General features: G+C 37.2%; 1 protein-coding gene across 1 annotated transcript in view; it reads right to left on the bottom strand.

The window, feature by feature from the left end:
* The window catches only part of LOC109045508 (sarcoplasmic/endoplasmic reticulum calcium ATPase 2), a 30,521-nt gene extending 8,687 nt beyond the window's left edge, over window positions 1-21,834 (bottom strand). Inside the window, exons 1-8 of the mRNA XM_042748357.1 lie at window positions 21,209-21,834; window positions 20,763-20,780; window positions 20,597-20,679; window positions 17,848-17,952; window positions 13,777-13,915; window positions 4,773-4,853; window positions 3,564-3,649; window positions 1,773-2,237 (exon numbers count right to left, since the gene is read on the bottom strand). Coding sequence (XP_042604291.1) covers window positions 1,773-2,237; window positions 3,564-3,649; window positions 4,773-4,853; window positions 13,777-13,915; window positions 17,848-17,952; window positions 20,597-20,679; window positions 20,763-20,780; window positions 21,209-21,326 — 1,095 coding nt within the window. The 5' untranslated portion in view covers window positions 21,327-21,834. The remainder of the gene's footprint in view (window positions 1-1,772; window positions 2,238-3,563; window positions 3,650-4,772; window positions 4,854-13,776; window positions 13,916-17,847; window positions 17,953-20,596; window positions 20,680-20,762; window positions 20,781-21,208) is intronic.
* Window positions 21,835-26,725: the final 4,891 nt, after the last annotated feature.

The raw sequence follows: 26,725 nt of genomic DNA, 5'->3' as shown, positions 1-26,725 counted from the left end.
CTGTAGTGCTAAAACCCAGCGGACAACATTCAAAAGATGGAGACAGACGTGTGAGGGGGAGAGAGAACGAGACAGGCATTAATCTCTAAGGCGCTGGGCACTGCTGAGAATGAAGGCATGATTAGCAGAAAAAAACTCAAATATGAAACATATCTAAGCTAATAGATAGTGAGAAACGGGGGAAAATGTGATAGCAAACTAAATCCAAACTAGTTAACACTTTCTCAAGAAAAAGCTAGAGGTGCTTGGGTGGCAAAACACTCTAATATCATGGTGCTGCAATGCGATTTTGATCATGCTTCTGTGCACTTTTTAAAAACAACATTTCCTTGACATTTACATAACCGTCAGAATAATTTGAGGAAAGATCATTTCGCCAGATTCAGTAATGGATCATTCAGATCATTTTGAAAGCAGAACCATTTTTTTGGCTGAACTAGGACTATTATTTTGACAGCACTGGGATTTTTATTCTGAAAACGCCAAAAGCATTTACAAGAATGCATTGTGCACAGTTGCCTAAGGTGCTTACTTCCTGTTTATTTCATGTTTTACATTAATTTATCTGTGAAAATACAATAATAGGATTACAGAATCAAAACAGACCTAAACTAAATGGCTAATTTTCAAATTATTATTTTTTTATATTTATTTCTTAAAAAAAAAAAGTAAATATGATGTAAAAATATATATAATTTTAATTGTAGCTTATGTTTGAAATTAAATGTATGTCATATATCAGCCACCCTGCTCTCAGCATTAATGTCAAAAATCAATTTCGGGCGTTTAGTAGAAGCGGAAACAGTGCAGGATGACTTTCACGTTTAATACAAGTACAAGTTTAATACTTAGAATTAGGCTTAACAAGATTACATTCCTTCTGTTGAAACGTGGCTAATTTTAGATGCACCCTTCCCATATAGTATTATTTTAGACATTCGAGGCAAACGCGACATTTATGGTAAAGATTATTTTGGTTTAGCCGCATCCTGAGCAGCATTCACAGAAATCATCTCTATTAAGAATAAAAACAAGCCTGGTACTAGCTTCAACCTTTATAAGGCAGAAAACAGATTGAAATCAGCAGCTCCACACATTTTGCTTGTATACATATATACAGTACAGCCCACAGTGAAGGAGCTGCTGTGGATCACAGACAGATCTCACACACAAGGTCAGTTATGCAACACTACTGCAAGTAACTGACTACCGCATACTGATCAGCTCTCACAGTAAAGATGGAAAAGAACAGAGAGAGAAGAACAGATGAGGGGGAAGACAAAAGTTGAGAAGAGAAAAGTACAGGATGAGGGGGAGATAATAAAATAAACCTTCGAAATGAATCCTGTCAAACAGGAAAACAACATAAAAGGAAATCCAGAGGCAAACTGGGGTGGTCCAACACAAGGTCATGAGGAACGCAAAGATGAAACAAAATTATAAATCATGGCAATTTCAAAGCTGCAGCTGAATAGTTTTCCCACGGCTTTCATTTGAGCCATATACTAATGCTAAATCAATACCATCATGAACGTGTCTTTTTTATATTCATGAGTATTTTCAGCCAATTGTCTGCAGTAATATTGCTCTCGGTTCTTGGCTGAACCCCAGCCCGCAAATTTCTAAACAATAACAGACTCACTGTTGCCAAGGATTAAAATTATGGGCTAAACAGAATTTGTAATAGCCAGGGGTTGTAAGTTATTATTTCCTCTTTGATGAGCCCTGAAGCTGCTAACTTCTATCGGCTGGAACATCCCCAGCATTCTTACCCTGCAAACGGACATCTGGTTGGTGGTCAGCGTGCCGGTCTTGTCTGAGCAGATGACGGAGGTGCAGCCGAGGGTCTCCACCGAGGGCAGAGAGCGTACGATGGCGTTCTTCTTGGCCATGCGACGGGTACCCAGAGCCAGACAGGTGGTGATGACGGCGGGCAGGCCTTCGGGGATGGCGGCCACAGCCAGTGCGACAGCGATCTTGAAGTAGTACACGGCCCCACGGATCCACGAGCCACCGTGAACGGGATCGTTGAAGTGTCCGATGTTGATGATCCACACAGCGATGCAGATGAGCGAGATGACCTTGGAGAGCTGCTGGCCGAACTCATCCAGTTTCTGCTGCAGCGGCGTGCGCTCCTGCTCTGTGGCTGCCATCTCATCACGGATTTTGCCGATTTCGGTGTTCACGCCCGTGGCAACCACTACGCCCACTGCTTTGCCTGCAGCAATGTTGGTACCCTGTAAACATCAAGTCAAAGGGGTGTTTTAAAGCTTTAAATTATGACTGAATATAAACAACCTAATATATCTCCTTTACGTTTACTAGGGACTGTAAGAAAATGATATGCAGATAAAAGATGCACAAATCACACAATGTTCAAGATTTTTTTTTTTTTTATTACATTGGAGTCTACCAGTATTAGATATTTCACTGTGTATGCTTATTTGCTTTATATTTATATCTAGATTACCCTATTTTTCTTTAAAACATTAATAATTTAATAACAATGTTTAAATGCAACTTTTACATTTGTATAATAATTTTTTGATGCCTGTATCATTGTCAATATACAATTATATAGTTAGATTTAAACTAGTGTTCAAAAGTTTGGGGAATTTTTTTTTTTTTTTTGAAAATTATTTTATTCACCAAACATAAATTTCAAACTTAATTTAAGATATTTTGGAAGAAAACCGGGAGGCCTGTGACTCTCCCATAGACTGGCAAGTAAATAACAGTGTCAAGGTCCATAAAAGGTATGTAAGACATCGTCAGAATACTCCATCTGCCATTAGACGTGCAATCTGGGTTATGTGAAGTGACGGGAACACTTTTTGTAAGCGAAGAAAACAAAAATAATGACTTTATTCAACAATTCCTTTGTCAGCAGTCTCCTCTGTGTCTCTCCATATTACCATATGCTGCGTGTGCTCTTCTGTATCATCTGCGCCACAAGTATACACCGTTTTCTTTCAAATCAAAGCTAAATACACGTAGAAACAGCGCATCCTTGTGGTGCGGCTGACACAAAAGAATAAACAGCATACGGTGATATGGAGAGACACAAAGTAGACTGTTGACAAAAGCAATATTGAATAAAGTCGTTATTTTTGTTTTCTTCGCTTACAAAAAGTCGCTTCATATAACCCAGATTGCACGTCTGATGGCAGATAGAGTATTCTGATGACGACTTTCATACCTTTTATGGACCTTGACACTGTTATTTTCTTGGCAGTCTATGGGACAGTCACAGGCCTCCCAGTTTTCATCCAAAATATCTTAAATTGTGTTCCAAAGACGAAGCTTTTATGGGTTTGGAACAACATGGGGGTAAGTGATTAATGACAAAATTTTCATTTTGGGGTGGATTATCCCTTTAAAGACATTAAAGAAATCTAACCATGCCCAAACCTTTAAACAGTACCATACTTTAATTTTGTTTTTGTTTTTTTTTGGGGGGGCTTTTTTTTAGCTAAATACGAGTACAAATAATAACAAGGTCTGCATTATCAGGCACCACAAATAATAAGCTCACAGCAGTCATCATCAGAGGTGTGACTTACAGAAAAGAGCATGTTCTTCTTGTCCTGGTTCACAGCACGAGGGTCAGGGACAGGGTCTGTATGCTTGATTACTGACACAGATTCTCCTGTGAAGATAAAGATGACAAGTTGGTGAAATCAAAATTATACTAACACCACCTGACTGCCCTCTAAGCTTAGAGTAGTACAAGAGGATCAGGTTAGTAGTTCATCAGGCAGGAGGCCAAATTTAAGTCCTTGATGGGCATTTGTGTAATTGCTTAAATGGTTCAGTACTGGTCAGGATGGCAAAGAATCCCAACAAAAAACAGCCATGGATGGGGCAGCTAAAAGATGTGGAGAAGTCAAACAGACCGTTACCAATTAAGGCAGTGAAGCAAGACCTGACTCCTACAAGAGCACTACTTTTCTGGACTGCAGAAACTGAGCACAGCTGACCTCCCTTTAAAATAAGAAGCGCTGAACCTTCTCAGAAAAAAAGACAAAACTTATTTTTCCACCTCATATCAACTACTGAACTGACTTTATAAGGTGGCTTACTGTGGCAATGTTTCCTGCACAGCTGTTCAATGGAATGTCTGCGCTGCTCAATTTACTGAAACTTTATTTAACCAAAGTTTTGTGATTAGATAAAAAGACACTGTGGAATTATACAAAAAAAAAAAAAAAACTAAACATCTTTGATTGTGTTGTCTTCACTGAACAACGTGCAGTATTATAAAGGCTGCAAAAATTAGACCTGGGTAGAAAAATACTGTCATTTTCTTTGACACAAAGTCAAAAATGGACACACAAAACAACAAATGCTATATGCACTTCACTTACTTCCATTCATGTTAATGCAAATCCAGGAGAAATGCAAGTACATGAGTAGTAAGTCTGCCTTTTACGAAGTTTAGTGAACTCTTTCGCATCACGAAAAGATATTTGATTACAACATCATATATTAAATAACCTCTCAGCTGAGTACAAACTAAAAATACAAATTTCAAAGTCACATATAGACTGCTAGAGAAAAGTGAAGTAGATTCAACATTCTGAATTCAGAATTTGTAGTTTTTAAACATACTGAATTTATTTAATGCTACATGGGATTTATTATTTATTAAAAACACAATCCCTAGAGTGTGATATCATATCCTGTTGCTTATAAAACTATTAGTATTTTCACCTTTGAAAAGGTGTCATCTTCAAAAAGTCAACTTGGATTAATAAAACCATTGTTCTCACCGGTTAAAATGGACTGGTCCACCCTCAGGGTCGTTGACTTGATTGAAGTCAAGCGAATGTCAGCAGGAACTTTGTCACCCACTAAAAGGAAACAAAAACATGCTGTTAGATGGAGATAAATCCAGTGCTTGAAGTGAACAGCGCCAGCCAAAATAACACGGTCATGGTGTTCCAAATATATAAGAACATATTAAACAGCGATAAAAGAGCCAGAACACTTCAGAAGAAAGGTACAAGCAAAGCAAAACAGCTGTGCCACTGATGACAGTAAAGGTGCAACTAACATTTTCAAATGTCAAGTTGAAACCATGAACCACCAAGAAGCTCTTGAATCTCAAGTATCGGCTTTACACCTAATGGCTTGGCAATTGACGATAATGGATTGTGCTTTCAAAGGATGAAATGAAGGCCAAAAATACACCACTCTTCTAAAAAGAAAACACTACACATCATGTTATCATGGGGTGGTTGGGTTTAAATTTCAACAGTTTTTTCAGAAACCTTTTAAGGCGCACTTACTTAGTTCTTAAGCAAGCTTTACAAAACAAAACATCACAAGAATTATGCCAATGCTTCTTCTCATCCAGGCCTTTTGAAGTCACACAGTAGGACCACCAGCACTTGGCACCTATACTCCAGAAAAGCCTCCAACAAAATTTTTCTGGACAGGAGCTACACTGAAGAGGTTAATGAATAGCATCAAAAGCTTTGAAACGTTCTTGTTTCAACTTGGACATGGACAAAAATAGACTCCGCTTCACTCTTTCCACAAACAGAAGGGGGTTTAGTAATTGCTACTAGGAAAAGAGCAAATGTAAATACCTTAAATCTTTTCCAAACAAATCTATTAATGAGCAAGACAGCGGATACTTGAGTTTGCTAAAACACTTGACGTTTATTAGTCATTTGAGACGGCATTCGTTTGAATCTGCTGCTTCGCGTTTAAATTGAGTTTATGAAAGGCTAGGCAATGATGAAGAATCTTTTCACAGGATGTTCTAGGTGGAAGAACTTCAAATAACCTGAGGATAAGGTCCTGGATGCTTTGCCTTTTTTGAACTAAGTTTTCACCAACATGAAAGCACAATGATAGGCCTCTATGCCCCATTTAATGGAGTGGAAGACATGACTGGTGGTATCAGAACAACACCCAACACAGGTCCTAAAATGGAAAAGCTATTTTGATGTGAACTATGGTGCATGGTCAAGCTAACACTCAATGTAAACCGATTTTGTGTGAGGTGAGACTATTAGTGCATAGACTGTAGAGTTACTTACAAACTATATATAGTTGACATCACATTTTGTGCTATATATTACATGTATTGCCACTGAACATGCTTAATTAGATTTATTCACCACACACTTAGACGGTGAAGTGCACTCGGTGCTGCTCTAAGAGGGCTCTTCGTATTAAAAATAAAAAATGTGGTCCAATTTTTAAAAATACACATTAAAAATGCCCCTAAACTAAACTAAAGAATGTGGAATATAATCCCGATATATAGCCCAAGTAAGAAAAAGGTCATGTAACAGGGTAACCTACTTTTAGGTAGACAAGGAGAGAAAGTCTTGTAAGAATAGATTGTAGAAAAATCATTTTTGGACTGTTTAATATTTTAAAAACACAGGTTAATGTCAAAGAGTTAAACAGTTAAAAACTGCTCAAGCCTCAGTCCTTTTAATTAAAAGAATGCTCAAAAACATCTTCAAATGGCTGCTATGCCATAAAGCTTAGACTTTTATTATCGATCCCTTGATGATTTCATCTAATGGTGCTCAGAGAGATAAGTACCAACCCAAAACACGAAAATCAAGGTCGCTTTCACTCAACAAAACAAGGAAGTTAAAAGAGCAAGTGGTTGTGTGGTATATGCTGCTAATGGGGGGTTGGAAACAAACTGTCAAACACTCCTCAATGACTTAAAGGAATGCTTCAGCTACTTCCTCTTCCTGAGGAAGAGCATAGGACCTCATTTAGTTTGTGATACCAGTTGCAGAAATTCAGGATGAGGGTTATTCACTGGTAAACCATGTGGTCTTAACTCCACAAGATATTTACCTTTGGATGAACAAGCCATTCAAACAGAAAGAGCCTGCACTGTAAAACAGTCAAATAAATTACAGTAGATGACTTAAAAGTAGCCTAGATGGTAGCTAGCTATGTTTTAAAAATTTCTATGTGGTTGCTAGGTGGTAAAGTCAAAGGAGCCAATAAAAATCTTCTATCCCGGGTTTATTTAAAAATAAAATAAACCACAACACACTCACACTAATCAAAAACAAACTAAACGATACAAAAAAAACAAGCAATAGTGCTCTTAGCAAATGCAACTAAAAATTAAATTACAATTAAAGGAGTAGTTCACTTCCAGAATTTAAATTTAAATAAAAAAAAAAAGGTGCACTCATTCAAAACAGTTGCGTTTGATCCTTCGCTGGCTGTGTTGATTTAAATCTAGCGGGTCTGTTGTGTCTCCGTCGCAAGTTCAGTGACGCTGGTAGTGACGATTCTCTCCGACCAATCAGTGATCAGCAGAGGTTACGTTTTGGTAACCGTACGGTTCACTTGGACCCTCAACCGAGGTGGTACTGAAAAAGGTACCAGGTACTGTACCCAGTGGGAAACCCCCCCAAAAGTGAACCGTACCGAACCGTACCATGCTGTACCATGCAGTGGAAAAGCGCCATTAGTAAGCAAACTTTAGGGAGTTCTAATCCCTTCTTCAAAGGGAGCATTAACAGTTCCTTGCATTATCCCTGATTGCCTTTGGCTGGTTTGTGTAAAGAACGCTCCCTCCTAGCAGTCTTAATTTGCTGGAGCTCCCTTGGGGGCTCTTCTCAAGGAAACCGACAGCGAGAGGCCACAAGTGCAGTGACGACCAAATCACGTAAACACAGGGCCGGATATGCTCCCTGTCATACAGACAACTTGTCCCCAAAAGCCCTTAACAACTGCACCCAAAAGGACAGAAAAGAGGACAGAGCAGAACACCTCCCCTTCAAACACGAGAAAAAAAGAAAAGAAAAAAGAAAAAAAAAACAGCCATCTGGCTCACTGATTATTTATCACGTCAAATCTGGTCAACTCTTAAATGCACATCCTGTCTCTGTCCTTCATTCACGCTCTTTGCTTGCTCTCCTCTGGGACAGGGTGGTTGTTTAGGCTCCAGGCATGCAGTAAGGTCATGTCACAGAGTTTTACGTACAATGAAACGCCCCACCTGAGCAACTGCAGAGCAACCTCGATTTAGTATTTCTAAGGACGATTCCCATGAGTCAGAGCCGTAACCATAGCAAAGGAAACAATCTTCGTTCATTAGCAGAGCGGCTCAGTAAATTTAGAAGCTGGAGGACTACAAAAAAAGTGTGTCGCTGAGAGGAAGACGCCATTAATTTGTGGACAGGAAGTAATACAATGAATATAAAACCACAAAAGCTAGTCTACAATGGCTGCTTGTCACTTTCTCCCCAACGTGACCTGCATTCACACTGCAGTGGTTAGCATGTGGCAAAGGCAGTTGGATAATGTTTGTAACGCTTTCCATTACCCCTTCAATTCAATTCTTTAAGTGGCTTGCATCAGCATTGTGCTGTACTGCAATCATTTGGGTCAATCAGGAACTTGGTCTACACTCTTCCCCATCCCCCACATCGTCCTGCGATTAGTCTTCTTGGCTAATGTCTCACTACACTGATGTCCTTCAAGGTGAGGCCTCGATTAAGAGAAGAGTGACTGAGAAAGAGAAAAAGTCAAGAAGCAACACCTAAATGTGACTGATTCAGTGGTTGTGAAAATCAAATGTTAATGTGCAGTCATAGTAAAATATTCGATTTTATACATTTAAGCGATAATACAAAGCTCTATTTGTTTAATATTTCAAGTTTGTTAAATTGTCTGTTTTAAGACAGAAGACTAGAAGATTTTGTCTTACTGCACTGCTGGATTTTGTCCACTTGTTTAAAGGGGTCATATGATGCGATTTCAAGTTTTCCTTTCTCTTTGGAGTGTTACAAGCTGTCCGTGAATAGATAAAATCCCTAAAGTTGCAAAGACTAAAGTCTCAAACCTATAGAGATATTCTTTAGAAAAGTTAAGACTTCTCCATGCCCTCCTAAAACACCTTGTTTAAACACGCCCTCACATGTCTACGTCACGATGTGGAAAGATTTGCATAATGTCGCCCAAATGTTCACACAAAGAAAGAAGGCCTAACTTGATTCTCGCTGTTGACGCCGGCACCATGTTGTGGAGACGCTGTTTCATTGTGAAAGCGAAAATACTTGTTTGGCCTTCCAAAAGAGGACACAACTAGAAATCAGTTGTTAAGTTGTATTTACAACACTGCTCCAGAACAGTTCAACCCAAATATTCAGATGTGTGCAACGCATTTTATGGAGGACTGTTTCCTGATCCTGTAACTGGCAACCTGGGGTGCCGAAATACGATTGGGAAAACTGGCAGTGAGCGGGTCTCACAAACCAAAACAGAGACCGACATTCCAGCCCAGAACACACATTTTTAAAGGAGAATAACTGACTGTAGCATTGTTTTTCAGATAAACAAGTATGTTAACTTAGCATGTTTCTTAAATATCTGCAAACATATTATGGTATTTTTATGATTTATTAGAGTCAAAAACTTGCATACAGCACCTTTAAGTATTAAGTTAAAAACAAGAAGAAAATCTGCCAGTGCCATTAAACAAAATATACATATATTCAAGACAGGGCAGCCAAACCTGGGTAACAAAACCAGCCCATTGCCCAATCAAAAGTAGCCCAAAACTAGCCCAATGGCCAATTAAAGTAGCCCAAAAAGTAACCCAAATAGATTTTAACAATTTGTAGAAATATTCATATTGGAAATCAAGTCAAAAATATTAATTAAAGTGTTATGCAGTGTAATCCCTGAAGAAAACTAACAGGAATCCATTAGCATTCCTATTCATAATTTGATTCAATTTCCTGAAACTACCAATTTCTGGAACTCCCTATGAAGACAACATGTTCTCAAAACAGAACTGCTAAAAAAGGCATAATGGATGACGACTTTAAGACTTTCGAAATCCATTCAGTTCAGCATTAGCAGCAAAGCACTGAAACAAAGAGCTTTCACTGCATTTTGAAAGAGGAGACACGCACAACTAAACGGTCAATTATCGCCGCTGGTCTGCAGATGACAGGATATGCCTACCAGGCCCAACAGATCAGATGTTTGGAATTTGAGGCAGCATGATGGCATCATTTTACATGCTATCAGCCGGCAAATGTACAAAAGACGCCGGTAATGACGTAGAGATTATGAGAGGCTGCCATCTCCAGCAAAGTCATTCTTCCATGAGAGTAAAGTGGTCCATGTAGCTGCTTTTGTTTGAGAGTTTATGACTCCGCTTCTTAAGAGCCAAGGTAGGGAAACTGTTATAAAAAAAATATTTATATTATATTAATTATGTTATATTAAATATAATATATATATATATATTTATATATATATATATATATTATATATATATATATATATATATATATATATATATATATATACCTGCAAAGATATAAATGCAAAAGCAATCGATTGCTTCCTCTTCACCTATTTAGCAAGATGACGCAGATGTTGAAAGGGTAACAGGACCAAGAGATAGGGCTTTAGTGCTGTTACTTTGGTCGGTATGACATTTATTCGATAAAAAAATAAACTGCAATGATATGACAATACATTTTAAAACAATTTATTACATTGTTACATTTAATGAATCCTTTGCTGAATAATAAAAAAAAATTCTTCCAAAAAACAAAAATAAACAGATAAAACAAGTCAGCCTAAAGCACTCATATGACATTTTAAAAGGACAAATTATTGCCTTTGCTTGACTGAAATTGAAGTGCATGTAAACATTTTTTATTTCCTTGCATCATGCGGTTGCGTCAAATTCCAAGCCCTGGGGGTTTGATTAAAGATACGTCACGCAGACCTCACGAGGGAACAGGGGATCATCGCTTTTCAAACATCACTGCACCATCACAGCTGCTGCCTCTAGATGGACACTTAACAACTCAAAATCAGCTGTGAGCTCTGGTGTCGCTCAATGGCGAAGCTGCACAGCTGCTGCCTCTAGATGGACACTTAACATTCCACTCACGAGATTCTCTTTCCCCACTGCAGTCACCTCATTGTTTGTTCCCTTCGCTCCCTTCACCACCGTCTATCCGCTACATTGTTTGCCTCCATGCACAAAGGGTTAACCCAAATCCATTTACCCAGCTTTATCCCTGCCATATAGGAGTTTTAGAGAACCAGACACCACCACTACCTCCCCCTCACCATCACAAAAATAAAAACAGAACTCACTCCCCTCCCCCCCCCCCCATCTTTGACTGCAGTAGCAAATGAAAGGTACTGTAGAGCGACGCAGGACAACAGTACCTAAACCCCAAGTAACACAGTAAAAGAGACCTTTCCCCCTTTCTAAATTCTTTTAATTTAAGCTCTGTATGGAAAAATTGGTTTGGGAAAAAAAATGGTTGCAAATGGGGCTCCGGACTGTAACTCAACATATTGTAAAAAAAAACTGCTTTTTTATTGTTAACTTAAAATCTAGTCGCCACTGATAACAGACAGGAAGCCTACATGTAGAAGCACACAAAGTTTAATCAAATATAATCATGTAATAAAACAACTAATCAAACAACTAACAAAACACCACTAGTGTCCAACAAATAAAAAAAACTCATCAACGGAATCTTTTTTTTTTTTTTTTTTTTTTTTTTAAGCGTTAGTAAAAAATGTCTAAAAGATTAAACAGTTAACTTATAGGAAAAATAAAGATAAACATTCATGATAGTTTTTTGTTATATTTTCATTTTTTTTTTTATTATTGGTTATTTGAGCAATATTAAAGTTATATTTAATTATATATACATATATACACACACACACAATATATATATATATATATATATATATATATATATATATATATATATATATATATATATATATATATATATATATATATATATATATATAAAATATGAGGTCCAGTTGTTGAGTCAAGGTTGAGTCAACAGTAAGGGAAACTTTCTTTAGGTGACAAAAACCAAATCATTTGGCTCCTAAAGTTGTTTTTTTTTTTTTTTTTTGTCTGGAGCCCAGCTTCTGCAAAAGCATCTTATTCATATTCCATAATATCATCCCTTAGATGTATCCTTAGCACAGAAGTACTGTGGAGTGTTTCATTTTGCATGACCCATCCGTTTAGGCACCCCTCACAGGTTACGTAACCGGTACACTCATCGGGTTGCATTACCGCAGGGCATTAGTCAGAGCCCCGAGAACATTCGCTCCTCCATTTCCCATCCTGCTGCTGGGGGCTCTGCTGTATCATGTAGCACTACCCATTTCACCTCGTCATGACTAAGCAGCTATTTAACTCCACCTGAAGCTTTTGAGCACACACGCGGTAATATGAAGGTTACATATGCGCACAGTGTAAACAGAGTGTGCTGGCCCTGAACCAAATATGAAAATCTCTTAAGGGCACTTATGATGAAGTGTTTTGGTTATAGCTTAGTCACGGTGAACTGCTACTTGCACACTAGCTGATAGAGTCTTAACAGCCGCCCAACGCGTGAAACACTATATGTGAAGCAATAAGGAAGCACCTAGTGATCTATTCCAGTGAGCAAAGAGACGTGGCTGTACGTGATGCAAAATATAGAGAGCAAGGGGCACTTCCTGATAATCCCTATTCAAATGAATTCACGTGGGACCTCTAACTCTAAAAGTTAACCAAATTACAAAGTACATGGCTTTTACAGTAGTCCGCTTCCAGGAAAATAGATACTGATGACTCATCTTGCATTATACAAACTATTGCCAAATAATAATAATTAAAAAAAAAACACTTCTAAAAATGACATTGTACCCTCCCCCCAAATCATAAACCCCTCCTACCTTTGACTAGAAATAGAGGCAAATAATCTCATATTAGATTTCTTTTTTCAAACAAATAATAGTTGCAAATGTTTTTATTATTATTATTTTGAAAGTATTTTCAAAAAACCTAACTTTAAAAATGACAATTTTTTAAGACTTTTTTTTTTAAAGAAATTAATACTTTTATTCAGCAAGGATGCTTTAAATACATCAAAAGTGTCGACATTTACCAAGTTACAAATATTTAAAATAAATCAAATTAATGCTGTTCTTTTAAACATTCTATTCAAAGAATCCTGAAATGTATCATGGTTTAACATTATTAGTGATGCTTCTTAAGCAGCAAATCAGCATATTAGAATGATTTCTGAAGGCTCATGTGACACTGTAGACTGGAGTAATGACTGCTGAAAATTCAGCTTTACCATCACAGGAATAAAATGCACTTTAAAATATAAAACAGATTTTAAGTTATTACATTAAAATTTTAGTTTTACTGCATTTTGTATCAAATTAATACAAAATAAATTAGACTTGGTGAGAATAAGAGACTTGTTTCTAAGTCTAAAATGTACATCCTCAACTTCCTGTATGTTGGTAACACAGAAAATTGTGAAACTCAAATACCACATAAGTCACATAGAAAAAAAAGAAAAGGAAACACACAAAAACACAGCATTAGCTCTCATTTCTCAAGCAACACAAATTGACGCCATTCATTAGTTTGAAAATGAACTTGACAAAGCAATTAGTTAATTCAGTGTGTTTTCTTGAAGTTCCAGCAGAGCTCTAATTGGTACTCTCTAGGAAGTCTTTACTGCAAAACTCATGAAACACGACCTCTCCAGAGGCAACCGTGTGATCACACACAAAGGTTCAGAGAGAGTGTCACTGTAAGCCTAAACCACTGGGAAACCAACCTGTTCACACAGCAGCCGTACCATATGGATGATGGCACTGGCTGCTTTACACCTGTTGCTGATTAGTTCCCGCTGCTGCTAAGACTTCACCCTTCAACTAGGCTGAATTTAATATTAAAAATAGTCACTTGGTTGAAATTCTTACCGGCAACTTCCACAATGTCCCCAGGTACGATGTCCCTGGCTTTGATCCTCTGTACAGTCTTCCTGTCCTGGCGATAGACCTTGCCCATCTCGGGCTCATACTCCTTGAGGGCCTCAATGGCATTTTCTGCATTCCTCTCCTGCAAGCATAACATGAATGGAAATTAGACATTTTCATATTTCTGGGACATCCTAGCAGGCATAGGAAAGTATAAGAACTTGTTTAAAACAGGGCTTTTCAAACTAGGGTAAACGGGCTGCAAGGGGGTCCACAGAAACATTCAGAGAAAAAAAAAAAAATATATATATATATAACAAATAATAAAATTGTAATATATTATTTTTCTTCAACTAAGACACATTTAAATGAGCAAAAGTGATGGAAATCTTTTGTAACTTATGTCTATTTCAAATATATGCTGTTTGTCTGAATCAAAGAATCAAACAAACAAAACAAAAGAAACAAACAAAATTAGCCAAACCGTTTCATATAGTAAAATATAGCTGTTCAAAATACAAATCTGCAAAGCTCAATTCAGTGGCATCCTAGAAACGGTAAAACAAACCAGCGCTATATCGGTTCACCTCACTATAAGAAACTGATTCTTGGATGACTGAGGCGCTGACCTCTAGTGCTTATTTTTAAGTAAAACGTTACATTTGAGGCGACCTTATGCTTTCCACACAATTAATCCCTTGGGACACAATTACTAATAGTGGTAGCCTGCTTGGCAGAGCATTTGGCAGCAGACTTCCTGTGGTTTCTCTTGCATGATGGGAACACAAAGTCTTATGTCAAACAAACAAAATTAGTGTGCCTAAAGGGCGAAAAACCAGCTTCAAGGTCCAGACCCAGACAAATGATGGGGGAAGGGTTGTGGTCACCAAGACATTTAAGGCAATAAGCTATAAATACACACGGCACAAAAGGCAGATCAGTATCGCTTCTCAATAGAAGATTGATAAGCAACTTTTTTACAAAAAAAAAATACTGACATTACTAATTGCTGAGTTTCTAGTCAGGTATCCTGCAGTAAGGTATATGACACTAAAATCATTCTAACCACAGGGATGAGCATCAGTGATAATATTCAGATAGCTAATAAGTATACAGAAATGACTCATGTGCATCATGTTAATGATGAGAAATAAAGCAGAGGGTGGAGAGGCAGATAGAGTCACACAATTTGGCCCATGAGGCCTCACGATCCTCATTTCACAGTTAAAATGAGCAGAACTGAAAGGAGGAAGGCCAATCTAACTCTGTAAGAACACTTTTGTTTCAGACATCAATGAAGAAGCAGAGCGCACTGCCTCAAAAACACACTCCTTTCAAGAATGGAGGCTTTCCAGCAGAATGTGCTCTGCCAAAATTTAGATTAAAGCGATTGCCAAAAGACATTAAAATCAGTGGATTAATTCATGAAATGCATTTCATTCATATAGTAAGTACTCTAAGTCCATGTGGCAAGGAAATAAACCACTAAAGAATAATATTTTGTTTACAGTGCTAAAAATAATTGACAAAAATAAACAGTAGGATTTTTTTGCATTTATTTGCGATCTTTTGACAATTCTTAGAAAACAACAACATTTAAAGGGTTAGTTCACTCAAAAATAAAAATTCTGTCATTAATTACTCACCCTCATGTCGCTCCAAACCCATAAGACCTCCGTTCATCTTCAGAACACAAGTTACGATATTTTTGATAAAACCCAAGAGCTCTAAGACCCTGTGTAGGGTTGCACAATCAAATTTCTAATCGCGATTACAATTATGGATGCCACAATTACGTAATCGTTCAAAGCGGCAAATAATCGTTCAAAGTCCACTTATGTTATTCTGATTGCTTAAGATGCGTTTTTTCTTTCTACGTGTTATCTTAAGGGTTTTTCCCATTATTTAAACTTTGGTTTTAGTATAACATTATAATACCATCCATATTTTTTTTTTCTTTTTATAATTTAAAGAAGAAACCAATCCGATGTACAGTTGACATTTGAGGCTTAAAGGGATAGTTCCAAAATCAAAATTATGTCATTAATTTGTTTCGTTCGTTATCTGGCTCGGTTCAGTCAGTGTACTGTTTGAGTAAATGAAACTCCGGGATATTGGTTTATTTGAACTCAGAGGGAGTGTCAGCCATGTTGTGGAGGCTTATTGTTGACGCGAACCGTTTCAAACGATTCGGTTTTCGATTTGGTGAACTGGTTCAGAAGAAGATCCGTTTACATCGAGTGATTCGTTCGTGAACCGGATATGCTGTGAACGCGCTCATAACAGACACGGGAGAGAAGTCAATGCTGAATAAAGTCGTCGTTTTTGATATTCTTGGACCAAATGTATTTTCGATGCTTCAAAAAATTCTAACGGACCCTCTGATGTCACATGGACTACTTTGAAGATGTTTTTATTACCTTTCTGGACGTGGACATATACCGTACATACATTCTCAATGTAGGAACAGAAAGCTCTCGGACTAAATCTAAAATATCTTATACTGTGTTCCGAAGATGAACGGAGGTCTCACGGTTTTGGAACGACATGAGGGTGACATTAATGCAAGGTTTGATTTTTGGGTGAACTTTCCCTTTAATACTATAGAAGTTTTTCAGATAAAGTGTTTTCAGCTTGTTTATTTTCATATAAAAATATGGCATGCAGTTGCATCAAACAATGGTATAAACATCATTCAATGTAAATTGTGATAATCGTAATTAATCGCAATTACAATTTAATAGACAGCAAGGTTACTACCACGATCAAGGTCCAGAAACGTAGCAAGAACATCGTTAAAATATTACAACATCACAACATCAACTCAAATTTAATAAAACCGAAACTACGAGAATACTTTTTGTTCGCAAAGAATACAAAAATAACGACTTTATTCAACAATTCTACTCCTCCTCATCCCGCCTGCAGCGGTGCTCTGCCATTGTAGAGAGAGTATCATGATGCATGCGCTCGCTTCCAGTTCATGTAAACAATGCATGTAAGCAGCAGCGCCATGTGCATGTGTTGTTTACATGAAGCGGAAGCGCACGCGTCATGATACTCTCTACAATAAATGCACTAAATTAAAGACTAAACTAGATGTTTCTGTTAAAAGATAAGAATACACAGAAAGTTCAAAACAACACTTACTTGAAAAAATCTTTTGTAAACGGATAAATGTGTTTACGTCACTTTTGATCAATTTAATACTCCTTGCTGACAAACTAACCCCAAACTTTTGAGCAGTAGTGTATTGAAAAAAAAATTGGGCTGCATTTTCATTAAATAAAGACTAAACTAGAAACTAAAATTAAATGCACTAAATTAAAGACTAAACTAGATGTTTCTGTTAAAAGATAAGAATACACTATCCTATATAGACAATCTCAAAGCTAACAGACATGGACTATAAGGCTCTAAAGCCTCTTTTTTTGACTCTTTAAAGAGTTCATTTCTTTTATATACACTAATATTATCTGTAAAACTCCAGCCCAAGGCATTTAAAACTGCGTTGCTGCTGTGCCCTTTGAGGACCATTTGAAATAGTAGAAAACTACTAGGAGGGGACAATGCTGAGGATTCTCGGGGCAGTCTGGGTAATGAATGGTGACTAAAATAAAATGATAGAGAGAAATCTGGGACACGAGTTTCAGGGCCGCTGAGAGGTGCTGGAGAAAATAGGGTCTTGGCTCTATGCTGGATTCCACTGGGACAGCAGGGCTATCTTTATAAAAGGGCAGGGAAAAAACGGCCACATGTTTTCATTTTCACAACAAAGCTAACTACACTATACAAGAAAATAGCAGAGCACGGCAATATGCAAAAAACAGGATTTAGTGATTATATGGGACATTACTTGTCCAATCTGTCTTTAGCAGACTGGAAGCAGTTTAAGTGAGACTATGTGCACAAAATTAAAATTATATGTCAAAATATCAAAACACTCCTTTGACCGGCGCAAACCAATAACCTTACAGCTATTACTGTATTATTAGCGCTTATTAGCGCTTAGTCATTTTGTTCAGAAAAAGTATAAAATAAGGCAAAACTCAAGAAAATGTGGTCCAAACTTACCTGCCAGACACCTACAATGGCGTTGGCTATAAGAATTAGCAATATAACAAAAGGCTCCACAAATGCTGTAATGGTCTCCTCTCCCTCTTCAAACCAGGCCAGTACCTATATAAAAGAGAAAAAAAAAGAAAAAAAAAAGTCATTTTTACATCAGGATGTCATTCACATTCATATTTCCTTCATTCCTTTGAAGAAGTTTGCCAAATAACCACACATTACCAAATGACTGAAAAACACCAAGGAGTCTTCCAGGAAAGACACCTTATAAACCGTTTAGTGCATCATGTTTTTACACTTTCTTGTACCTGAAGCATGTCTCTCTATATCATGAGGCTTGGCAGGATTTGTTGCTTTATGCCATGTGTCAAAACAGACTGTCATCAGCAACTTCACAAGCATGACTATATTTCATGCATGCCACTTCTAGGCAGTATAACTGAGACAAAGTACTTAACGAGCCAGCTATATGAATTTACAGGCATGCTGACACTGTCCAGACAAGGCCCAGTAAATACTGAAGCACTATGTAATATGATCCAAATTAAGATAGACCAGCTTTCATCAATCTAGACTCTAAGGGTATACCTGGGCCACACAAGAGGTCTCACTGGTCAATTCGAAAATGTAATGGCAATATCTAATACTCATGTATGAACAACGGTGTCCTTGCAAACATCAATACACAAACAGAAGCAATGCGCAGTCAGCGCATAAAACCAAAGTGAGTCTATTAACACCAACCCACATATTCTAGTGAGGAAAAAAGCTTAGTATTCCCTATGCAGTCTCTGGAATATTGTTTCTGTAACATCCTGTTTTATCTTTCAGTGGGTACTTTAGGGCAAGCTTGAGTTCTGTTCGATTAAATCCCTGACCTTGTATGAGAGGTTTCCTTTGCAGCTCTTGGCCATCATTTCGATGACACATTATGTTCCTAAGCTAGTTCACACAGACAAACTGTTCTTTATCAATTAGCCTAATTATAGACATGCGTCTGGTAACATCCTCTACCCCAATTTAGCTCAACGTACAGTATGGACCTATAATGCATTATATAGGCATTTGCATAATACACTGTATAACAGATTAATATAATATGCATATGCAACTATTAAAAGTTTGGGATTGGTTGTTTAAAAATATTTTTAAAAACAAAAAATTATCCAATTAATTAATCATACAATACAAAAGAATTTACAAAGTCACAAAAAATTTAAAAAAAAACTAAAAACACAACCAAAAAAAATATCAACAAAAACAACAATCTGCACAACCATTTTTAACATTATCATGAGACACTGAAGAGAGCAGTAAAGGCTGCAGAAAATTCAACTTTTATCACAGGAATATATTAAATTTAAAAATATATTAAAATAGAAAAGTTGTTTTACATTGTAATATTTGATATTACAGTCTTTGCCTTATTTTCGATCAAATAAATACAGCCTTGGTGAGAGCAAGACTTCTTTCAAAAACTAAAAAGAAATCTTACCAATCCCAAAATTTTCAGTGTATACAGATCTAAAAAAAAAAAAAAAACTATTAAATGCTTTATTTTGAACACATTTGTTGTAATGTTTTAAAATATAATTCATCAATTGTATTATTATATATACCAAGTTTTGTCTTTGTTGAACAACTATAACTCATTCTACAGATGTGATTCTTTTAATAGCAACATTATCAAACTCAATTATGACTTCTGAATACAAAGCACAATGGCTTTTCCAAAATTCAGTCCATTAAATGAGATGCCACTGAAAATCATTCAACTGACTTCAATTCTAAAAGGTTCTTGTGGAAATAGCTGTTGTTGTAAATTCTAGTTGCTGTGCTTAGTCCTGATGACATGCACTGTTCTGATTTAATAACACCCTTGCCTTGTGGGAATAACAACGGTTAGTGAAACAGCAAGTTAATGCGTCTCTATGATAGGTTAGTAAGGGCAAGCACAACACGTTTGGACCTTGTTTAGACCTGTATGTGGCTAGGTGCCAGTGGTGCTTAAGAGAGATCATACACAGTACAGATTCTGGGTTGCCAGTAACACTTCACAACACTGGACACCAGATGTGAAGATGAAGAACAAGTAGTCAGTAACAAAAGCGAACGGATTTAAGAAACGTCGTTTCCCCCGAATTTTCATTTATTTGTCATGCAAACAACAAGCATGCTGTAATAATAATAATCTTCAATGTTGATGCAACAAACAGTGATTTTTCAGCACACCCACAGGTCCAAACACAGGAAGTGAATGACAGTTGGTTTAACACAGCAACCTAACCTTCAGACCAGAGTATTTTAAACTTGCACCATGCTTTCCATTCCAGCGGTGAAACATTATCCAGAACAGACAAGTGTTAAAGACTCCAGACAGCATAAATGAACCACTGAGTGAACTGCTGTACATCATCACCTTGTAGCCTGATGACAGCATTTTGTAACATGATCAAACTATCATGTAAAGCATTTATGAAGCACTCAGATACCTTTCAGCATGGTACGCATCATTACCCATTGTGTCACAGTTTTTAACAAGTCACCTAGTTATTAAAAATAACCTAAAATTCTTAACGAACCAAACATGAAGCAAAGTTCTGTAATTACAGAACAAAGGGAGAGGAATTCTCTGTAACTCCATTCCACTAACATGCTGCTCCAGATCGATTTTAGTTTTTTTTTTAGTTAAGTTTTTAGTTTCCCCCCGAGCTAAACATGTACTGTATTCTTACTGTACTGAGGTACTTACAAAAGATATGCAAGCTGCCAGGAGAAGAATCCTCACTAAAAGATCCTCAAATTGCTCCACCACCAACTCCCACAGAGATTTTCCTGAAGACAAAAGCATGTGAATACATGAGAATAAGAACCAAGGTGTAAAAGAAGGTGTTAAAAAATTCATGAAAGAAGATTACCCTCTTCCGCAGGCAATTCTGTGGGACAGCCAAAGATTCACAGCATTGGGGGAAAAAAAGATATTCGTAACATTAGATTACAGTAAAATAATCTGCATCATTCAGGCTTCACAGCAAAATACAACTGAGAGTTTAACTTCAATGGGAACAAATGACATACGTAACAAAACATGTTGTTTATATTTACAACACCAATTTCTGGCCAAATCTGTAAAATAAGAATACTCGCTGGTGGCGAGCAGCAGTGACGTCACGCGCCTTCATTTCGGACACATGCCGGCTGATGAAATCAATCTCGCCGCATGGCAGCCCGCTCTCTCGCGGGCCTAACAATGCTCTTACACTAGACAAACATTGCGAAATCATCTAAACCTCTTTGCTTTCCTCTGCACTGCCGATCCCAGTCTCCTCTGTTAGCATTAGCCGGGCCACGTTCGCTCACTCACCGTTCGGTCCCCATTTCTCCCGCTGACGCTTCACTTGCTCCAGGCCGAGCCCCGTGCTCTCGTTAACGGCGAAGAAGCTGTAAACTTCCTCCACGGTTTTCGTATGTGCGTTCTCCATCGTGGACGGACGGACGGACTCGCAACCCCCACAAACAGCCTTCTTTAAAGCCTTCAGTCTTGACTCCCAAGACCTTCGGACCCACGAAAATCTTGATCCAAAACAACCGTAGTGACTTCAGATAAACAGTACACGATAAAAGCCTATATTAACTTTGTAGTTCGGGCGTTTAATGAGAAGAAAAGTTACAAACCCGGGCTAATTCAAGAGAAAATTACATAACACGCATCGTAAACTCGCTGGTTGTTCTAAGTCATTAAGTTTTTTCGATGCCTGCTAGGAGTTCTAGTGTCCTTATGGTGTGCTGGGTAACCAAACGTAGCCCTTAACTAGTCTTTCGGATCTATACTCGTCTCATTCCCGTGGATCGGAGCACACTGCCGGTGTTCGCAGCTCTAGCACCATCAGCACCAATCGCGTGTCTCCGCTGTGCCGCTCTCCTGATCCGCATGTACTGCTCTCGCTGACGGCATGTGGAATGCACTCATTGGCTGCGCGGACTCCGGAAATCCCGTTCCTTCCTTTGAATTTTCTTCGTCACGTCAGTGTGGATCAGCTGACTCTCTTGGCCGACGTCACTCCAGATGAAGAAGGGTGTAGTGTAGCACAGAAATGTCCCTGATATGCTCATACCAAGTCTTGGCAATACAAAATACCCCCACCTCTCTCTCTCTCTCTTTATATATATAATACTACAAACAAACTCATGATTTACAGGTTTATCTTGCATTCTTCAAATGTATATATATATATATATATATATACACACATTATACAGTATACTACAAACAAACTCATGATTTACAGGTTTATCTTGCATTCTTCAAATGTTAGTTTAAACTGACAAGCCCCCCCCCCCCAAACCATTTCTAATTATAAAGATAATTTATCTTCGATGTGTCTGACTGGTTAAACAGGTAGTTACGCAGCCAAACATTTAAATATTTCTTTATTTCTTTTTAGATTGGTGTAGAAAGCAAGCTTCTTTTTATTCACATAGGGATTTGGATTGCACACTGCTTTTCACCGTTACTCAGGATTCATTTGAAGAAAAGCTTATAACTTGAACATACAAGATAAGGCCACTCACTGCACACTGACTTGCTGATGAAAAGGAGGAATGAAACGACATCAAAAGATTAACTTGGACCCGGGGTCTGCATGCTGTTTTGCAACACTACAGGCTCAGATAAAAAGATATGAAACTGCTAAATTAGTTTTGCTAAAGCTGGGTTGTCATGGAGATATGACATGGTGCTTTCCATGTCGCTTGTTTAAAAGTCAATCTCCTACTCAAATGCCATTCTGTCCAGTGTTATTTGGAAGATAAAGTTGCAAGAAATATTGAATAATCGGTTCTGAAAGTTGATTAGGATGAATGCATAAAAAACAAACAAAAAAAACATTACTGTACACTGACATCTCTGTGGTTTCATAAACGTTGATTTGGCTCATGGAAACAGAAATGTCCAAAAAAGACAATCAGCATAATCTTACAACTCATATTCACAGCCCATCTGTCAAGGTCTCTGACAGTTACAGTAGAAGGTGATTTTCCCTGACTGACAATATCTTGCATATCTTGACGCCTTAACCTCAAAAGAGCCTGTTCTGTACTGGTTTATTCTAGATGAAAATAGCTGAAGGCTGAGATGGTGGTCCAGATATGCTCTCCGATTATGTCTAATAGAGTTTCAAACTATATATCATATATATCATGATCATGTAAAATTATATGTAAAAATAAATTAATTGTTATCTGCTTTCCATGGTCTAATTTATGGAAATATCTGAGAATTTTAGAATTGTGATTCCCAAGCCTGAAATGTCTTAAAAATGTATGTAGTTTTTTTTTTTTTTTTTTTTTTTTTTAAAGTTATGCTCATAATTTCAAGGCATAGAATGTTTTGAATACGAAAGGGTTGACAATTCTTTATGCAGAAATCATAAATGACTAGAAAAATAATGGAACTTCAAAAGGTTGTGGAAACCTGGATGCTCAGGTGCATTTTCAGGTTTTCATTCCCTATATAAAAAAAAAACAAACAAACAAACCTGTAAACCTTAAAAGAATAATTCACCCAAAAAATGAACAATTGCTAAAAATTAACACCCTCAGGCCATCTGTCCACCGTGCTATTTTGCCATTGCCAGCTAAAACTCTATAGGTCAAAAATCAGAAGCCATATCTAAACATGATCCAGAAGCGCAGGCGTTTTCTCTGGTGAGAAAAATCCAAGGCTCATTAAAACATGGACTGTGGCAAAGTGGGAAAAAAAGTGTTCTGTGGTCAGACAATCATATTATGAAGTTCTTTTTATAAAACTGGGACGCCATGTCATCCGGACTAAAGAGGACAAATGTTGACAACCCAAGTTGTTATCAGCGCTCATGTTCAGAAGCCCGCATTACTCTGATGGTATGGGTTGCATGAGTGTGTGTGGCATGGGCAGCTGGACACAATTTGCAACTGGAGGTCAAGGCAACATCATTGCTGAAAAAAAATATCCTCTCAAGTTCTAGAACAACATATGCTCCCATCCAGATGTCGTCCTCCAATGCAGGGTGAAAAATAGAGGAGCTTGCATTTTTTCAACAAAAAATGACAATGCCAGACCACATACTATCATCATCTACAGTGCATACAATCATCATGGCTGCGTAGAATCTGAAAGATCCGGGTACTGAAATGGCCAGCCTGCAGGATCCCCGTGATCTTTCACCCCATAGAAAACATGCATCACATGACGCAACATAAAGAGCTCAGGAAGATGCGGTGACAAAGACCACCGTGACAAGAGCAACTAGAAGCCTGTATTCAGACAAGAAGCCATGGGACAACATTTTCCTATTCATAAACTGGACTGAGCAACTGTGTCTCCTCAGTCCCCAGACGTTTGCAGACTGTTATAAAAAGAAGGGGGATGCCACACAGTGGGACAACAACCCAAGTTGTGGCCTTGTCGCAACTTTTTGGGGTTGCATGAGTGTGTTGATGCCAGCTGACACATTTAAAAACAACTTATTTTTCCTTAAAGGTATACATTTTCTCAGTTTAAACATTCGATATGTCATCTCTCTTGTTGTAGATCTTGAATTAAAATACATTGAACATTGAAATCTTACCACATCATGGCTTCTGTTTTTATTCACAAAATGGCCAGTGCAGTCCTAACTCTTTTTGGAAGCGGGTTTTGTACAACTTGGGTGGCCTTGGGAGTCATTTTTCATTTTTGCATGAACTATTACTTAAAAAGAATGTATGAAATTCAAACTATGAAATGCATAGGCATAAACTGCTACAATAACATTCTCTTTATAAAGCTTTATAAAGAATACAGAATATGTTTCCTTGTGCATTGCAATTCCATTCACCAAAAGGTTAGCCAAGCCAGTAATAGCCCATTTCTCACACACCTCATGACTGACACATTAATTGCAGCAGGCTTGAGAGAGAAAGAGCAGCTCGGTCAGAATCTCAATGAAGTGTCAAGCTGTTCAGGCAAACCTGTTTGCAAGACTTTATGGATTTATGTCTGTAATGGCTTCCAATTAGCTACAAGATTCTTAAAATAATACAGGAGGTTTAATTGTTCTAGAATTCAGAATTGTTAACAACTATTAGCCTTGGTGGTTTAAACAGGTGAGAAAGATGAGTTGGATTGTTTGGATCAGTAATAAGGCATCCAACAGTTCAAGAGAAGAGTGAAATGTTTTTATAAGATTGTGCTGTGTTCAGTGTATCATCCCTTCTCTGTATAATACAGTAGGTTGACAGTTGCATGCGAAACATCTCAACAAAAGATAAGGCACAAGACAAATCTCTGGTAACCATGCGACAGACAGATCTGAGAGGTATATTGTTCCTCAACGAGTGTGCCATCAGAGGAAACATGCCAGGAAGAGTACACAATGTCCTCCTTTTGTCACCTGAGCGCAGCTGTTTATTCAGAAACCCATCCCCTTGTTTGAGTTTCACGGATGTGGAATGTAATTGCTAACAACTCTTTCCCATATTCAGTCTATGTTTGGTATCAGTTTCTAGGAAGGGAGCCAAATGTTTGCCTTTTATGGTTCTGTATAAAAGCAAATGTAAGATTCTGGCATGTCAGGAGGATTGTAAAGCTCTCAAGATAAAAGATGGGCCAAGCTTTGTGAATCCTCTCAGATTCACTTATTCAGGCTGATCTGAAGACACAGTTTCGACATATTAAGATTTTTTTTTTTTTTTTTTTATCAAATCAATAAGCATATACTATAATTGTATAATTTATTAGTAACTAAAAATAAAACTAAACCACAGCATGTCTTCTACTTAAGTGACTTACCTCGGGGATGTTTTGGGAGAAGTGACTGCCATCTAGTGTATTTTATTTGTTATCGCAGGTAACATGTTGTCAGTATACAGTGAATACCATTCACTGTCACTAATCATTTATATTTATGTACATAGTCAACATATGTAAGCTACACAAAACAAGGCAACGTATAAGCTGCGTGAAACAAGGCCCAATACTGATATCTCGTTATGGATTTTTCACAGGAGTTTAGGCTACCTGTATTTTGAATTATGCATTGTATTATGTTGTGTTTTAGGGTTAAATAAAATGTCTTGGCAGAAAGGACTCTCCTGGTACCTAATGTAATATGCAGTATGCAGTATAACTTTTCCGTATTTTCTAGTATTTTTTCTTACAGTGTAGAAATTAAAACCAATAAAATATATAAACATAAACAATGTACAAACTTAACTGTAAAACTTTCAACACTTTTAAAAATTATTTGGAGGTGGTGCAATTCATTTTAATAACTCATGAACACAGGGAATGTAGTATACCAGTGTGTATAATTTTTAAATTAGCTTTTATTTGTTTTTTTATAGGCCTAAGTAAACTTACATTTTCATTTTAGTTTTAGTATTTTTATTTTTATTTTTTTAGCTATTAGTCGTTTTATATTTCGTTTCTTTATATCTTTCCTATTTTCATTATTTCAGTTTTGGTTTAGTACTTTCAGTTCAATTTATTCCAGGTTACTTGGCAACAACTGTAATGCTAATCACTCTAATACGTTTTTAAGGTTTACGTATTTCAGTACCTACTGTTCTTTATTCAATTTTTATTTCAGCTTTATTTCAATTACCGAAAGTAGCCTGATTTTAAATGGTTTAGTTTTAGTTAAAATAACATTGATACACATTTATAACCGCGTATATATTCGACATATATTCAAAATTTAGAAACAAAAAATCTAAATTAGATTGTTGAAAATAAAACATTTGATATTTGCGATTTAAGGTTTATTTCTGTTCAAGTGTTTGTTCCCTTTTACTTTGGCTGTGTGATTTTGGCCATTAAATTCGGAACGTGCCCACAATAAAGATGCCCAAAACTGCTGTA

This window comes from Cyprinus carpio, chromosome B21 (genome assembly GCF_018340385.1).
Source record: "Cyprinus carpio isolate SPL01 chromosome B21, ASM1834038v1, whole genome shotgun sequence".
Lineage (NCBI taxonomy): Eukaryota > Metazoa > Chordata > Actinopteri > Cypriniformes > Cyprinidae > Cyprinus > Cyprinus carpio.
This window is presented reverse-complemented; position numbering and strand designations above follow the sequence as displayed.